The sequence below is a fragment of the Podarcis melisellensis genome, assembly GCF_964234715.1.
Source record: "Podarcis melisellensis genome assembly, chromosome: 10".
NCBI classification, from domain to species: Eukaryota; Metazoa; Chordata; class Lepidosauria; order Squamata; family Lacertidae; genus Podarcis; species Podarcis melisellensis.
Genome location: NC_138542.1, coordinates 32,133,444 through 32,151,263, shown reverse-complemented (window position 1 = coordinate 32,151,263; position 17,820 = coordinate 32,133,444). Strand labels below are relative to the sequence as shown.

Here is a 17,820-nt window from a genome sequence, read left to right as displayed (position 1 = left end):
TAAGTATACAGCACTAGGGGGCAGCCAATATTTAGAAGACATGCCTGACAAGCTCACACAGAACAGAAAACAAAGAGTTATATCTCCAGGAGGGTAACAGGATACTTTCGGGATGATGGATAAGATTTGCAAAGGTTTGCAAAGCTCACTCACAAACAACTCGGCAAAATGGCAAAGTAGCAAAGGGTTTCGTTTTGAAAGCAAGGTGAGCTGAAAAGGCAGTTCCAAGGCCTGTTCCTTAGAAAGAGCCCTGTTTATATGAATAGGGCTACTCTGGACTAAGCTGCTTGAAGATTGGGACGTGAGAAGTCTTGGCTTAAAGCAATGCTGACCCGGCCAAAACAAGAAAACAGAAACCAAGCAGAAGGATTGTTCCTTCTCTTTCATGACATCAATGCCTACATTGTACACAGCATCTTCACAGGCTATGGCCATATGTGATTTATATGAGTGAAGGGAAAACCCAAGACTTGCATCACTTTTCCAACGAAAATCAGTCAACCTAAGTTCATTTTATAGATACAGAATTGAAGCCCTGAGATGTACGGATGAAGGACAATATACAGTGGTGCCTCGCAAGACGAAATTAATTCGTTCCGCAAGTTCTTTCGTCTTGCGAGTTTTTCGTCTTGCGAAGCACGGTTTCCCATAGGAATGCATTGAAAATTAATTAATGCGTTCCTATGGAAACCGCCTTCAGACCAGGTCCGGGGACAGTCTGTCCCCTGACCTCTTCTGAAGGCTGGGGGGGCGGACAAGGGCTTTTCTTCCCACCCCCAGCATTTAAAAAAAACCCCGGGACAGCAGAGGACTTCTCCGCTGTCCCGAGGTTTTTTTAAATGCTGGCGGGCGGCAGCGCTGCCGGCCGCCAGCATTTTAAGATCGCCCCGGACAGCCTCCGCTGTCCCGGGGTTTTTTAAAATGCTGGCGGGCGGCATTTTAAGATCGTCCCGGACTGCCTCCGCTGTCGCGGGGTTTTTTAGAATGCTGCCGTCCGCCAGCATTCTAAAAAACCCCGGGACATTCTCCGCTGTCCAGGGGCGATTTAAAAGCCCCCGGGAAGGCAGGCAGGGGGGACAAAGACTTTTGCCCCTCGCCAGCCTTCAGAAGAGGTCCTGGACCTCTTCCCGAAGGCGGGCAGGGGGCAAAAGTCTTTGTCCCCCCTGCCTGCCTTCCCGGGGCGATTTAAAAGCCTCCGGACGGCTTTTGAAGGCAGGCGGGGGGGGGAGCAAAGACTTTTGCCCCCCGCCCGCCTTCGGCAGAGGTCCTGGACCTCTTCCGAAGGCGGGTGGGGGGCAAAAGTCTTTGTCCCCCCTGCCTGTCTTCCCGGGGGCTTTTAAATCGCCCCAGGACTGTCCCGGGGCGATTTAAAAGCCTCCGGACGGCTTTTGAAGGCAGGCGGGGGGAGCAAAGACTTTTGCCCCCCACCCGCCTTCGGAAGAGGTCCAGGACCTCTTCCGAAGGCGGGCGGGGGGCAAAAGTCTTTGCTCCCCCCCCCCCGCGCCTGCCTTCAAAAGCCATCCGGGATAGCGGGAAGCGCTTCCCTGCTATCCCGGACTGCTTTTAAAATGCTGGCAGTGGGGAGGAAAGCCTTTCGGCCCCCGCCGGCCTTCCTGGACCTCTTCTGAAGGCCGGAGGGGGGGGAAAGGCTTTGCTCCCCACCGCCAGCATTTAAAAGTGGTCCCCGGAGATTTCCCTATGGGCTTTCGTCTTGCGAAGCAAGCCCATAGGGAAAATCGTCTAGCGAAGCGCCTCCAAAACGGAAAAACCCTTTCGTCTAGCGGGTTTTTCGTCTTGCGAGGCGTTCGTCTTGCGGGGCACCACTGTACACATTTAACAACATCAACATCCTCACCATCAGGATACTGAAGTGAAAATAATATTCATTTTAAAAGAGATTGAATGATTAAGCTTGGCTAAATAAGCCTATGTAATTAGCAAGAAAATTGGGGGGGGGGGACTTTTAACAGCACGTTCTTAGAGGCCTGTTAGAAAATAAGAAAGAGTAATGATAGCTTTGCAAAATGCCCTTTTGGCTATTCATAACTATGTATTTTAACACTTAAAGTATGCTGTACCTGAAGGATAGAACTGTATAAATCACTGAATTGGCAAATATTTGTAGTTTAAATTGCTTTACTATTCATAGGGAGGGGGTACAGGGCAATGAAACACTCTCCCTTGAACCACTGAAATTCATATTGACATTTTATCTCACAACCTTTGAGATTCCGTCAAACATTGCCCATGCAGCTTGAAGCCAGACTTCATCATCACAGAGACATGCCACTGTCATCCATGCACCTCCCACACTCAATTACTGCAATGAACTTTATGGGGTCATATTACACCTATCTTACAGCATCTCTGTTACTTACTAGACTGTTTCCAGGCTCTGTTAAAGGTACTTTAACATAAAGCCTTAAGTGGGCCCAGGCCATGGAAGGTCTTCTATAAGAAGTCCTAACTCTCCCCACTATATACACATGTTTTGTTCAGATGCAAGGTTAGATTCTGCTAAGAGCAGAGCATATTCTGCAACCCACCCAACGAGAGGCTATTCCATATAGGCCTTGTTATTTGCCTCCTTTTCAGAGGCAATCAATCACATTTTTATTCTTCTGGAATGTTAGAGTGGAAAATCACTTGAATATGACTGAAATTTGAAGGTCTGTCTGCTTCTATTTTAAATTTTTTACCCTTGGGGTTCCTTCCAACTGATTTTACAAGTTTTATTTTTATTAAGCGCCTCGTGAACAATTTTCAATATACCAATGACGTTAAGAGAATAAATAAAGGAAGTCTGGAAGTTTGCAAGAACTCCCAAGATTTTCAGGATGCTGAATTCTGCGCTCAACAGTAAACTGCACTTACACAGAACTGAAAAAACATACCATATACATTAATCTTACCCTCTGAGCTTTAGCAAGTTCCTCTTTTAATCTTTCATAGCCCTTTTCTCTGACTTCCAAAACCGATGGGCTCCGTAGGCGAGACAGACTGTCTGTGCTCAGTCCCAAAACATCGTCACTTCCTTCAGCGGAGTCTGTTATGGTGGCTCCCTGCAAAAATTCTCTCTCGGCATTGCTACTTGCCTTTCTGGAATTATCATATTTGGACGAAGCACCTTGGAGTCCCGAGGTAGAACAAGGAATGGTTTCTGTAACATTGATGCTGAAAGAAAAAGGCATACATATTTTAGCAATGTATACTGCTGCACATAAAGTATTATTATGAAAAAACAAAAGACAAACACATACACCAGAAAGTGACTTGCAACAAAGCTTGCTTAGATCATCAAGAGAAGATTCTCACAACCAACCTGATACCTGATGCTTCTGCACAATTGAGGTGCCTAGGAGATGAATAGACGGGTTGTGTAGGAAGATCAGAGACGTTCAGGGCAGTCGGCTGAATTGGCGTGGAGCACACAGCTGAGGCGTGAAGCCGGTAGATGACCGTGGGTGAGGTAGTTTGTTCAGAAGCACTAGATTCATACACTCCTAGAAGATCTGGAGTGGTGGGCGAGGCTAGATTCACTTCGTGAAAACCTTCCAGGGTGTCGTTGGCCATAATAAAAGATTCATCATATGAAGTCCTAAAATGAGAATAATTTTTGAATTACTGCACTACAACATCTGTATTGCTTGTTGACCCTAACTAAACAATTCCACTAGTGCAAGCGCTTTTAGAAGCAGAATTAAACTCCCAGCACAACCCCTAAATCTGCTCTGGAGCAGTGTTTCCCATACTTGGGTCTCCAGCTGTTTTTGGACTACAAGTCCCATCATCCCTCACCAATGGTCTTGCTAGCTAGGGATGATGGGAGTTGTGGTCCAAAAAAACAGCTGAATACCTAATGTATCAGTGTGGGGAATCAGCATGGGGCAGTGGCTGAAGCATGCAGCTGGGAAACCCAGCTTCACATTCCCATGCACATGTAAAATCTAATGGTGCCTACCTTTCAAGGGTAAAGGTAAAGGGACCCCTGACCGTTAGATCCAGTTGTGGCCGACTCTGGGGTTGCGGCACTCATCTCGCTTTATTGGCTGAGGGAGCCAGCGTACAGCTTCCGGGTAATGTGGCCAGCATGACTAAGCCGCTTCTGGCGAACCAGAGCAGCGCACGGAAATGCCATTTACCTTCCCACCAGAGCGGTACCTATTTATCTACTTGCACTTTGATGTGCTTTCAAACTGCTAGGTTGGCAGGAGCAGGGACCGAGCAACAGGAGCTCACCCCGTCGCAGGGATTCGAACCACCGACCTTCTGATTGGCAAGTCCTAGGCTCTGTGGTTTAACCCGCAGCACCACCCGCGTCCTTTCCTTTCAAGTATACTATGATGTTAAGATGCTGCTCCGAGATGTTTAGAAAAAGGAGAGGATAATAACACATATAGGATACCATGGAATGATGGTAGGTTTAAACAAAAAATAGGAGAACCGTTGAATGATAGCTATGAGCTTTCAGATAATTTTATGCAGGACAAATGGAGAAAGCTCCAACTATGGAAAAGATGTGTTTGCCGTGGGTGTGGGTGGGAGGAAAGAGATTCTGCTGCTTACTAACATGAAGGTAAAAGCTTAATATCTATTTCAGTCATTTAATCCTTTTCCCCCCCACAAGTATATTGCGGCTTAGTTCTATTCAAAATGTTATTTTTGCTCCTATTGCATACTGCGCGCAGAAGTGGCGTGCGATAAATTGCTACCCTGACAACTGTACTCCTGCTTTTGACTGTCGAAGAAAATAACCCAAGAAGCAGCCACACAAAAGAAACACTGTAATTTTCTGTGGAATGCGGCTTCATCTCCCAACTGCCAAAGTGTTCTGCCAAGAAACCCCCCACCAAGTCTGGGCAGTAAACAGGGACTTCCTGGTATTCCTACTGGTTTTCTAGAGGCACACACTCTGTCCAGGACTAAATCGCCTCCCATCTCATCTCAAATGGTTGCTTTGTAAGGAAGAAGAAAGCCTGAATATACAGCTTGCACAGGTTGGGGATGCCTGACTTAAACACACAAGGAGAAAAATATACTACACTTTCAGTTCTTGCCTACAATGGATACGGTGCTCTCCCTTTTTCTTACAGCCTACATAAATGAGAATTAAAGCTTCTTTCAATGTTCACAGACACACAAATTACTTTTTTGTAACCAAGTCTGAACCTCGTGGTTTTCTATATTGCATACCCAATTTCCATGGATCACAAATCAAATATACAGAACTGATATAAGCTGGAAACTGCAGGACAACTGATCACCCTGAAAGTATGGCTGGCAAGGCAAAACTGCTGCAAACACAACAACTCAAAAATCACTGTGTTTCTGCAAGTATCACGCATGTTGTTGCTTAGAGGGGACTATTCAAAAGAGTTCTCCATCTCGTAATAAATATTCAATTCATTCCTCTGTCATGAATGGTATGAGCCTTGCTGTCATGTAGGGAAATGTGGGTCCCTCCAGATGTTGTAAAGCTCCAACACGCATCACCCCTACCATTGGTAATGCTGGCTGGGGCTGGTGAAATATAAACCAACAACATCTGTTGTTGGCTAGCCAAATTGGCTAACTCTGCTGTAATGATTGAATCTTTATTTGAGGCAGCCATCGGCCATAGCAATAAAACAAGAATGCGATATACAAAGAATAGAAATAAAAAGTCAATTATATAAAATACATTTTAGGGTTTTGAATCAATAGTCAAAACAGTGGATCTTATTCTGATTGCCCCAGCTAAAAACCTTGCAAGCTTTGCTGTCACCTGCTCATCTTGATCTGCCAAGAGAAGTGGTTTGGCGACCCGGAATGGACAATAAAAGAGGGGTGATAATCTCATTTCTCAAGTCTTTCTAAAGAGTGCAAGCCAGAAGGGCATATGCCATTGATTCGGTACTGCCATCTCCACAGGGACATAAGCGTTTTTTAGGTGGAATCTGTTGGAATCATTCCTCAAGTACAGCTGAGGGCAATATATTCAATCTTGCGAGAGTAAAAGCGTGCCCATATTTTAGAATTGCTAGGTTATGCAGATAGGGTGCCAGAGATTCGAAATGGGAAGTTGTAATCAAATCAGTAGCGTGGGTCAGAAAAAAATTCAGTGCTTTTATTTTTCCAAAAATAGATACAGTACTGTATTTTTTGCCCCATAGGATGCACCGGCCCATAGGACGCACCTAGTTTTTTTGGGGGGGAAATAAAGAAAAAAAATTATTTCCCCCCCCCAGGTGCGCCCGAGCTTCCCCCGACCCCAGCCCCCAGAACAGGCTTGCGGAGGGCTGCGCGAAACCCGAAGCCTGGGGTGTGCTGAGCTCAGCGCGCCCCAGGCTTCTGGGTGCAGGCAAGCTCTCCACTAGCTGTGGGAGAGCTGCGTCTCCCACGGCTAGCGGATAGCTTCCTGAAGCCTGGAGAGCGAGAGGGGTCGGTGCGCACCGACCCCCCTCGCTCTCCAGGCTTCAGCGAAAGCCTGCATTCGTCCCATAGGACGCACACACATTTCCCCTTCATTTTTGGAGGGGGAAAAGTGCGTCCTATAGGGCAAAAAATACGCTAGATAGATAGAGATAGATAGAGATGATAGATAGATAGATAGATAGATAGATAGATAGATATTCATTTCATAAGCTCATTAGTAGCAAAGACTGGATGACAATTACAAATATGGTCTTTGGGAGGTTTGGCAGTATCAATTTTTTAGCTTTGTTTATTAAATACAAGTGAAACAAACATTCTAAGTTAGATCATTCTCTAGGGCTGAGCTTTCCAAACTTTTCAGGTTGGTGAAACACTTTTTAGACATACATCACTTCGCGACACAGTAATTCAGTTTTACTTAGCAAACCACAGAGGTTGAACTAATCCCTTTCCGGCCCCAGGAGGAGATAAGAGAGTGTTTGTGTGACACACCTACACAGTGCAGCCGACACACTAACGTGTCGCGACACACAGTTCGGAAAGCTCTGTTCTAGGGCCTCTGAACATTTTCCGAAGCAAAGCACACCAATTTGGATAGGAAGATTTTCCAGAATTATTTTTAGAATGTCCACAGCTAACCAGAAGACATAACTTGACCATACCGTGCCTTTAATACTCAATATTTACAATAGAATCTGTTGTACTTTGACTTGGTGTGTTTGACCAGGCTTAATCCCTAAAAATCGTCTTATGAACATCTTTAATAATAACAACTATATAAAAATCATGAGGGTCAAAGCTTCCCAAGGCACTGCATTGCTAAATCTTTGTTTTATACAGTCAGTAATCCAAACCCCCAAGGGAGCTGGTTGTTACCTGATGCAACTCCTGAACTCCCTTCCCCCACCAAGCAGATATTGAGGCCTGAGGATTTTTAGGGAGACAGGCAGATGCATTCAAACAAAGGATTTGGAATGAACGTAATTGACACTGAAGAGGATGTAAACAAATTACAGTAAATAATTTAATGTTTCTAGAGACAGCATTGCACAAAAACCTCTATTCGTATTTTACAGCTAAGCATTGTCTTAGAATTCAACTTTTAGCAAAAATAAATGGCGAGGGAAGAGATTACTCCAGAAACTATTGTAGCAGGATGGTTCAAGTAGTGCAGATTAATTCCAGGAACAGGCATCTTAAGATATTCATTTTAACTCCAGAAGCAAAAATGAAAAAAGCAACATGCTATCATTAAGAGCGATAACAAACCTAGACAGCATCTTAAAAAGCAGAGTCATCACCTTGCCGACAAAGGTCCGTATTGTTAAAGCTATGGTTTTCCCAGTAGTGACGTATGAAACTGAGAGCTGGACCATAAAGAAGGCTGATTGCCAAAGAATTGATGCTTTTGAATTATGGTGCTGGAGGAGACTGTTGAAAGTCCCATGGACTGCAAGAAGATCAAACGCATCCATTCTGAAGGAAACCAACCCTGAGTGCTCACTGGAAGGACAGATCGTGAAGCTGAGGCTCTAATACTTTGGCCACCTCATGAGAAGAGAAGACTCCCTGGAAAAGACCCTGATGCTGGGAAAGATTAAGGGCCCAAGGAGAAGGGGACGACAGAGGACGAGATGGCTGGACAGTGTTCTCGAAGCTACCAGCATGAGTTTGACCAAACTGCGGGAGGCAGTGGAAAACAGGAGTGCCTGGCGTGCTCTGGTCCATGGGGTCACAAAGAGTCGGATACGACTAAACAATAACAACAAATGGGTAACAAAAAATGGACACTTTTGATCACCTCGTCATAGTCATGCCAGAGACAGATAAGGGAGGGGGAGCATGCAAGCCCCCAAGTCTTGTTCCGGCCATGATCAACTATGGTTGAGCATGACTTCCCAACTGGCCAATTTACACACAATTTGATCCTAGCATTCGACGTTGCTCTAGTCTGGAAGTGTCCTTGTCTTCATTGTGAAAAGATGAATTAGTCAAGTACAAATGAGAGCAGCAACAAAACTGCTCAGTCAAGTTGTGCCCTCTTCCAGGATACTCCAATCCATTCAATGCCACCCCCTTTTCCATTTGTACCTTTCGAATCCACTCAGCCTTTAGCCAGGCTGGGGGTTTGGGGGGGGCAGCTCTTAGGGTATTTCTTCTCAAATATGTTCTGTACTTCTGGGAACCATGCCAATCATTCTCTCTTGCTTCAGTGGCCTCATTTTGGCTAAGATCCTGTCAGCACTCACCAGCCAATCCAGCTATTAGAGGGAGTGATTTACACAGGTAACAAAGAAATGAATACAAGAACCAGTTTTGTGCTCATTCGGATGTAAAACAGACAAAACAACTTTGTGTTCTTACCAAGCACTGAATGGTGTTGGAAAGGCCAATTTCAGAAGTAAAAAGGACCTTAGAACTTCTATAGAGATAGTTATGCCATGTTTTGTCACCATTAAAAGGCAAAGGTAAAGGTACCCCTGCCCGTACGGGCCAGTCTTGCCAGACTCTAGGGTTGTGCGCTCATCTCACTCTAGAGGCCGGGGGCCAGTGCTGTCCGCAGACACTTCCGGGTCACGTGGCCAGCATGACAAGCTGCATCTGGTGAGCCAGCGCAGCACACGGAAACGCCGTTTACCTTCCCGCTGGTAAGCGGTCCCTATTTATCTACTTGCACCTGCAGGTGCTTTCGAACTGCTAGGTTGGCAGGCGCTGGGACCGAACGATGGGAGCGCACCCCGCCGCGGGGATTCGAACCGCCGACCATGCGATCGGCAAGTCCTAGGCGCTGAGGTTTTTTTGTCACTTTTGTCACCATTATTATATGGCAAATAAGACATTTTATGTAAATTGCTGCCAGAGTAGTTCTCCGGTCTCAAAGAAAAGCCAGCTTAAGCCTCATGTGTAAAGACAATCTAAGAAACAAGGAAGTTCCAATATTTAAATCTCTAGTGAAACAGTGACAGAAAGTTGTAAAAACACTTTAAAAAACAAACCACCATTTAAAGCTTATTTATGTTTTAGTTCTATAAACAGGGTGAAAGTGATATGGTTTAATCAGCACTCAAGGCTTGCTTACACAATGCATTAGCCTCTGAGGAGACCTTTAAACATGTTTCGGTGTCACATGTGTCAAAAGTTGCAAGCTAACGAAAGAAAAGAGGCTTTGAATACAAAAAGCTTTGGACTGGCCTCTGTACAATTTCTGGGTAAGTGGCTAATAAATTATATTATGGACTTTAGCTTGGTAAACACCAGACACTGGAGTCATGGACACAGTTCTCCAAAGATAACACCACACAACACGCAAACACAGGGTCAATCCACATTTTCCGAAAGCACATGTGACACAGAGCTAATTAAGAGGGTACTTCAGTAAGGTATGAGATAGAAACTCAGTTCAGTTTCCCAGCTGCATCCTAAAGTCATAAAACTTACAAAGTTTTAAGTTCTTAAAATATAAATCATTTTAAACATGCAGAATAGGAAGAGTCTATGACCACATCATACCTTACATAATATATACATTGGAATTTTAATGTAGATAATGACCATTTCAGTTTTCCAGTCCATTAGAATGCTAACTTACATATCAGAAATGAGTGTATCAAAAATAGGGAGGGAAACAGATTTTAAAATATTTTTTTTCCACTTCTAATAAAGACATAATCTTGCCATTCTTTCCAGTAATGGTCTTCCCTTCAGGGGAAGACATCAGCACTCAGTGCCCATGGGCAGCTGTCGAGACCCCAAATCCCTGGCAAGGTCCAATGCTAATGTCTGTCTAGCCCCCCACTTTAGGTTTCCCCCCACCTCACGTAGTGCTCTGATCGGCACTGGCTGGCTGTTCTAGGTACCATTTAATTCCCCCCAATTCCCCCAATGAAGTGGCACTCTGGAGCATTAAGGGAAATTTAAATAGTGCCCACCCAGGGCTGCAACTGACTGCTGCTAAAGTTGGGTAAGCCAGGACCGAAAGAGATGAGGATTCACCAAGAAGGCCCTTTCTCCAGAGAACCAACAGAACCTGCTCATCTTCCAACTTCCTGCCCACCACCAGATTCATAAGGATTTGAGCTTTTCCTGTATGTGTAGGACAACAGACTGAGAGATTCCTCAATTCACTTAAACTACAGCATTGAAGGGAAGGCTAACTCAAGATATTGCACATTTATAGATGAAGGATTAATTCTCCGCTAAGTACACAGCATGAACTGATAAACACACGTGACTCGCCAGCAGGCTTTTGCAATTTAGGGCTATTTTTGGCATTTTGAGATTCACAGACATCTTACACCCACTCTGTGCAGAATGCAGAATGCCACATTTAGATTCGGCCTCTGCATGAAAACCCTTAATGAACAGCCTGCAAGACAACCTCATTTATCCCAATCAAGCAAGACATAATCAAATCAGTAGACTTTTTTAAAAAAGGAAAACGTTAGAGGCAAGGGAATAGTTACATCTTTGATGAGGATTCTGGAAGTTTCCCCAGATTCCTGCCATCACTAGCCTTTGCACCCAATCACCAGAGACTACCTTCATCAACAATAACAACATAAGACAGAAAGCTGCTTTGTGACTTCTCTTGCTGTTTACAATATTATTTTTAAAAAGAATCTAGTTTCAACTGCAGATTTGCACCAGGTTACTACATATTTTAATAAACATTGTATAATAAAAGTGAGCATTTTAATTTTTTAAAAAATGAGAACTGTTTGAGTGGAAACTTATATGCATTACTAGTGAATTTGCATTAATCCCAATTCAGTGTTCTTCCATTAAGGAATGAGGTTTCTAATCCTATTTGCAACTCTAATGCCCATTTCTGTCAGATGCAATTTTTTTATAATAAAAAAGGAAGAAAGAGCAATAACATGTAATTGAATATTTTGAAAAAAGTGTGAATTCAATCACTTTTGTTGTAAGGAAGATAACAGAAATGTAAAGTGAGCCCCTGGTGCAGGAGGAGGAATGGACTATTTCTGGATAGAAGTACAAATGTTAACTGTTGGTTTACTATGGAGTTGAGCTGGTTAAAGATCTTAAGCTTAGAGCTTTACCTATCTTAAATTCCAAAGAATCTGTCTTTCATTAAATATTTTAAAGGTAATCTTCCTAGCAAAATTCTTTCAATCTTTGCCATCTCTGCACAACACAAAGCTATGGGTTGTTTTTTTACTCTGACCAAAGGACACGACTCCCTTGAGTTAATGTTTATTTGGCAGGAAATGTTCCACTTCTTCTTCTGCTACTCTTATCCTCTACACTTTTAGTGTTAAATCTCAAAGTTTCCATTAAAGCCAAACATTTAAAGAGACAGTGTGGTATAGCAGTTAGAATGTTGGACCAGAACTTTGGAAAATCTACACCCAGCTGTGAATAAGTTAACTGGACAATCTTGGGCCAGGCTCTCAGCCTAACCTGCCACACAAGTTTGTTGTGAGGAGAAGCATGCACAACATCTTCAGCACTCTTGAGGCAAGAGGAACTTTGGTGTGATAAAAAAATAAATATCCTTCACAGACCAATAGACAATGCTCCTCTCCTGCACCTCTGTTAAAAGGAAAAAAGCAGCAAGAGTGTATAGAATTAAACCCTACATGAAGAGGCCATTACTGTATTCAGTAATAGATGCTATGTTTTGCATGCAGAAAGTTGTGGATTCACTCCATAAGACATCCAGATAAAAGTTCTCTGGTAGAAGGTGGCTAGCAGAGACCCTGGAGAGCTGCTATCAGTCAGAGTAGAAAGTAAAAAAAGTTAAAGGGCCGCTGGACGGTTAGGTCCAGTCAAAGGCGACTCTGGGGTTGCAGCGCTCATCTCACTTTCAGGCCAAGGGAGCCGGCGTATGTCCACAGACAGCTTTCCAGGCCATGTGGCCAGCATGACTAAACCGCTTTTGGCGCAACGGAACACCGTGATGGAAGCCAGAGCACACGGAAACATCGTTTACCTTCCTGCCACAGCAGTACATATCTATCTACTTGCACTGGTATGCTTTCAAACTGCTAGGTTGGCAGGAGCAACAGGAGCTCAACCCGTTGCAGGGATTCGATCCGCCGACCTTCTGATCAGCAAGTCCAAGAGGCTCAGGGATTTACAAATGGCAGCTTGTGCATTCAATAGCAGGTTTGTGAGGTTATTATGAAGGATGCCTTGCTTGTTTCTTTTCCTAGTATCATGAACATGTAAACACTACAAACATGTATTTGGTGCATGTTACAAATCAAGTTGCTCAGCGGCTCTGCTAGGTCACTGAGCCACTTCCCGATAAGCACCTAATCCACTGAGCCAATGGCTCAGCGGGGCTATATCACTAGCTAAGAACAACTTGCTGGATGACATGAAACAGGCAGTGCAATGAACCAAGGTGATCTTGGAAACAGAGTGAGGGCTAACAGAAGTGCAGGACTTATATCAGGCAAGCAAAACACAACTTTGTGGCTGCATAATGTTACCTACTAACTCAAACCCTAAGGCCAGAAATACTGTTAAATCAATTAGGCCCAAATGACAGCTATAATGTCCCCCCCTCCTTTTTCCAGATTACAGTCATACGTCGGGTTACAGACACTTCAGGTTGCGTATTTTTGGGTTGTGCACTGCACCGAACCTGGAAGTACTGGAACGGGTTACTTCCGGGTTTCGGTCCTTTGCGCATGAGCAAAAGCGCCAAATTGCAACCCGTGTGTGCGCAGACACGGTGCTGTGCTGCGGGTTGTGAACGCTGTGGGTTGTGAACGTGCCTCCCACACGGATCCCGTTCGCAACCCAAGCGTCCACTGTATTACATTGCCCCCTAAATCTCTCTGCTTCCCCAATCATTATCAGTTGCTCAGTCTGGCTAGTAGTACTGCTCCTGAGACCAACCAGTTCTCAGACACAGTGTGAAGAACTGCTGCTGCAGGTAAACAAATGAGACACTAGCCTATGTATCCAAGGAGCATGGCAACCAGTGAGAAACAGCAGTTGACAGAGAATGCGCATGGCAATGAGGCTATGAATCAGGACTAGATTCCTAGGCAAGCTAGGGGTAATACTGTTTACTACTTGCATTGGGCAAATTAAATTTGCATACCTGTGCCCATAGCAATCTGTGCAGAGTACAAGGCCACTTTTCAATGTGCACTATTAGAATATCCATTAACTTGCTTCTAGGTCATTTAAAAAATCTTCAAAATATATTTGTTTGCAGGGTGCTAAGGAGATGTCATGATACTCAAAATATGTTTTGCTCTAACGAAAATGACAATTCTGAGATACACTTGAAAATTCTCCACTAAATATGGCCCTTCTAAAATGAGATTTGAGTATTAAGTGTCAGCTGCAAGTTACATGGACATTAGTTATTTATTAAAAGCATAATGACTAGGATAAATTATTTATCCCTCTTTATTCTCAAGGTAATGTTAACCTAGCATAACAGAACTCTAGCACTACTAAATGGCCTTGAGGGGTGGAACAGACAAAGGACTTAAGGGGGGGAGGCGACAGATAAAGGGTGATGTGACCATGCACAGAAAACAAGAAACATATATAAACTGCCAGAAACATTAAAAAGCACACAATTTTGTTTTAATTTCTGCACACCATCCCCCTTGTTTCATGTATAATAGATTAAACTTATGCAGTAATGACATTCATATGCATGCATTATCAACCTTTCATCTATGTTAGAAGCAATTTTCAAAGAACCATACATTATTTCTTTTTTTTATTTTTAATGCCCTAGCGTTTATGAACCAAGCAGACAAGGAAGAACTTGTACAAATGAGACAAGACCTATCAAAATAAAAGTTGCTTTCACAACTTTTTCAAACCAAGCACTGCTTCAGAAAATAGTTGTTTTGTTCCCCCACAAGCCACCATCCAGAACTTTTAACATTTAACTGTGAAGGAACAGAGACTCCATTTATCCTTCCTTCAACTTAACCTCAATTTCATAATACTGTTACCTTAAATCTGCAGTACTTACAGTATTGGTAATCTCCAGTTACAAGGTATTAGCATGCTATTGAAAGTAGGTCTCCTATTGATAAATTGTTCTAGACAACACAATGGACACTTTAATTTTAAGAACAACGGACACATTCTGCTTTACATCCAGCAGAACTGTCAAGTTCGTATCAAAACTTTAAAGATAATGTTTTAATGAAAAATGTCAATGTTTAACTCCAAGAACAAAGTGTTACTGTCAACTCTTCATGAAGAGTAATTCCAATCCGTTCTCCATGTTAATTTTTAAAGCAACGATTACCAGCACCTTCCCATTCATGAAATTTGCCTCTTAAATTCATTTAACTTGGTTTCTTATGCAAAGCTTTCTCTATCATCCTCCCAAATTCTAGTCCCCCTTCAGTCAAGATCAAGTTCAGAATAAGTTGTGCTAATTAAACTTGCATATACTGCCCTTGTATAATTTATTCTGCTTTCAAGATGGAATATAGGGGATGACAGCTGGGAACAGCATTAAATTATGTGGCCTGCAGAGCCAGGAAAGCAGGGCATAGAAACAACAAACGCTCTTGGAGCAGACGACTGGCTAGCCAGACATCATTATGGCTGCCACAGGGTTGCAAACATTACTCTGCACGTTTGCAGGCTTTCCAACTTGCAAGTGCTGGCTTTCTGAAAAACAACAGAAAGACTGACTGTGCAAAATGTGGCCGTCTGCAGATGGCCGGGCCACAGGCGCTGAGTGCTGGGAACCTCAATAGGGTGTTTAGATGAATGCAAAGCCACTTAAAAGAGTGTCAAGGGTTTAAAAACCATAGATCCTGGGTGTCCAACCCTCTCAAGAAACGCCGTTAAATGCAGTGCTATCTAGGGAGCTGCATCAGGTTACCCCCCCCCACCTCCATCAAATACTATCTTCATTCACCCCTTCTCGCATCTAAACTGGTGCCATCGGTATATGGTGGTTAGACACCCTTCCTTGATGAATGCACTAAGGTGGGGGAGGAGAGAAGGAGCCGCTCTTGAGCGCATTTGGGCAAGGTGACTCCGTCGAGTTTGAGGGCTGGAAGTGATCTTGGAGGCGCACCCCGCGTGGAAAGAGAGGGGTGCAGAAGGGCGCCATGGGTGCCTCGCAAAACACAGCAGGGACGGAGGTGGCGGCGGGGAAGGGAAGGGCCTCCCCTCCAGGCGTCCCGGCTGCTCGGGAGCTCCGCGGAGCCCCGGCCTGGGGACAGGAGGAGTCCCCGACGGGGTGGGAGGCGAGAAGGTGCCACAGGTGGGGCTGGGGCGCCCCGGAGAGCCAGAGTTGCAGAGAAGGACAGAAAAGGCTTACCTGCCAAGCCGAGTGAGACGCTTCCCTGCCAAAGGCGGCGGCGGCGGCTCCTTCTTCCTTCGGCGGCTGCAGCCAGTCTCTGATAACAAGAGGGCAAGCGGAGAGGCGGGGAGCCGCCGCGCATGCGCCCAAGGGGACGCGGCGCCCTCGGGCCGGGCGGAACTCCAGTAATCAGATGCCAGGTAAGAAGCAGCGGCCCGCTGAGTAGGAGGAGGAGGAGGAGGTCCAGGTAGGCGGCGCCAGAGGGCTCCGCGGGCTCCCCCTGGAGGCTGCGTCCCGTCACTTCAACGCCTCTCCGGGCCCCAATCATGGGGAAAAAGAAGAGAGGGGCGGAAACTCTGCAAAGCTCTCCCTTTGCACTCAGTCGGACAGCTTGCAAATTGTTGTAGCTTCAGCGGTCTGGTTTCTAGCACTTATAAAGGGATAAGTGGAGTGGTCTGGGCTCCTCCTGCCTCGTGGTCCCCTGAAATTTGAGCATTGATCAGGAGGGAAGCGCTGACTAACTGCAACAAATCCTTGGAGGGGATTGTTTTTTTAATTCAATAAAGTTGTGGTGTTTTATTATGAAAGTTAATTAAAGCTGTGTTTTAACCAAGGTACACTGAGAACTTAAAACTGTTAGTTTTGCAAAGCAGAATGTGCTAACCTTGAAAGATAACAGTGCAGCCAAGACCCAGAAATTCTTATAGCCAAGAAATATATTAGCAACTGCTTAGAAGGAAATGCTACTTTTAATTAAAAGTGGGGGGTTTTGTGTGTGAATGGTTTTCCTTGTCAAGGCTGAAGCAGGGGTGCAATCAAGGGGTGAAGATCAAGCTATACCTTTTAATTCTGAAATGTAAAATTCATTTTTTTAAAATATATATTTTATTTGTGGTATTTCTATCAACTGCCCAATTGCACAGTCCTCTGCATCCTCATAAAGATAAAATGCTAAAACACAATATGAAATATATCATTTTCCCCTGGTTTCTCTCTCTCCTGTTTCCATTGTTTTATTGTTGGCTTCTTGATTTAATGAATTTGGTATCGTTTTGTGTCATTGTTTTATCTTAAGATACCCTAAAGCCATCACGAGTTGACATTTTGTCTAGAAAAGTGGGATATAAATTTTAATGTAAATCGTAAGATTTATTTAAATATCTTGAAGACTATGCCTAGCAGAAGGAGCAAATCCTTTGCATGCTTATTCAGAAGCAAGCCCAATTGAGTACTCATTTATTTAACCATTCAATTGATTTATTAGCCACCATATAACAGAAGGTCTCTGGGTGGCCTGCAAAGGAAAACAATAATTTTAAAAATCACATTAGGTCTAGTAAGCAGAGAAATATACAAGCAGGATAAAACATTGTTTTTATATGCAGCAACTGCGGAAAGAATGTTCCCAAAGATGGAAGCAAGAAGATTTACCAATGAAAGAAGAGTGGCAGATGAAATTAATAGACTACGCAGAATTGGTGAAAGTGACGGGGAAAATTCGGAACCAGCAGGATCAGTCTTTTCAGAAAGACTGGAATAAATTTGTTATATTTGAAAAGACAACTGTAAACAATTAACATCACTAGCAGGATTATAGGAAGTTTTGTGAGGAGAAATTAATCACTTATTACCTATTGTAGTTAATTAAGTAATTATATAAGGATAAGATTTAGCAGGAATAAGAAATATAGGAAAATGCAATATATAGAGATTTGGTTTGAAAACCATCAGTCAGGTAGGAGGGAAATCACAAGCCCTTGGTTGGTTCCCTGTTTCCCCCGGTCCGTCGCCGCCAGTGAGCAGGGTATCAGACAGACGAGACTTCTGCGTTCCCCCTGGAAAAATTTACCAGTGCGCGCTGGGTAAGCAGTTTAGAGATCCTCTCTCTTGTACCCTGCCCAGTAGGGCGAAGGGGCTGCGTTCCAGCAGACCACTTATCCGAGTCACAGGGCACCATAAAATGTAGCACCTCTGCTTGTGGTTAACGCTTAGCTGGAATGAAATATTCAACGCAGCAATAGAGAAATTAAAATATTAATTTATTTGTCAGACAAATAAATGAGAGGCTCAGTGGTATATGGTTACCAAGCTCTGGCCTGGCCTCCTGCCATTCTGGCCAGCACTTATATTCC

General features: G+C 44.0%; 1 protein-coding gene across 2 annotated transcripts in view; it reads right to left on the bottom strand.

The window, feature by feature from the left end:
• The window catches only part of RAB3IP (RAB3A interacting protein), a 54,128-nt gene that overhangs the window by 9,767 nt on the left and 26,541 nt on the right, over positions 1-17,820 (bottom strand). The window contains exons 1-3 of one of the 2 annotated variants that reach the window (XM_081928076.1): positions 15,707-15,812; positions 3,323-3,598; positions 2,913-3,174 (exon numbers count right to left, since the gene is read on the bottom strand). In XM_081928076.1, the coding sequence (XP_081784202.1) occupies positions 2,913-3,174; positions 3,323-3,573 (513 nt within the window). In that variant the 5' untranslated portion in view covers positions 3,574-3,598; positions 15,707-15,812. Of the gene's footprint in view, positions 1-2,912; positions 3,175-3,322; positions 3,599-15,706; positions 15,813-17,820 lie in introns of those variants that run through there. The other variant, XM_081928075.1, reaches the window with a different exon arrangement.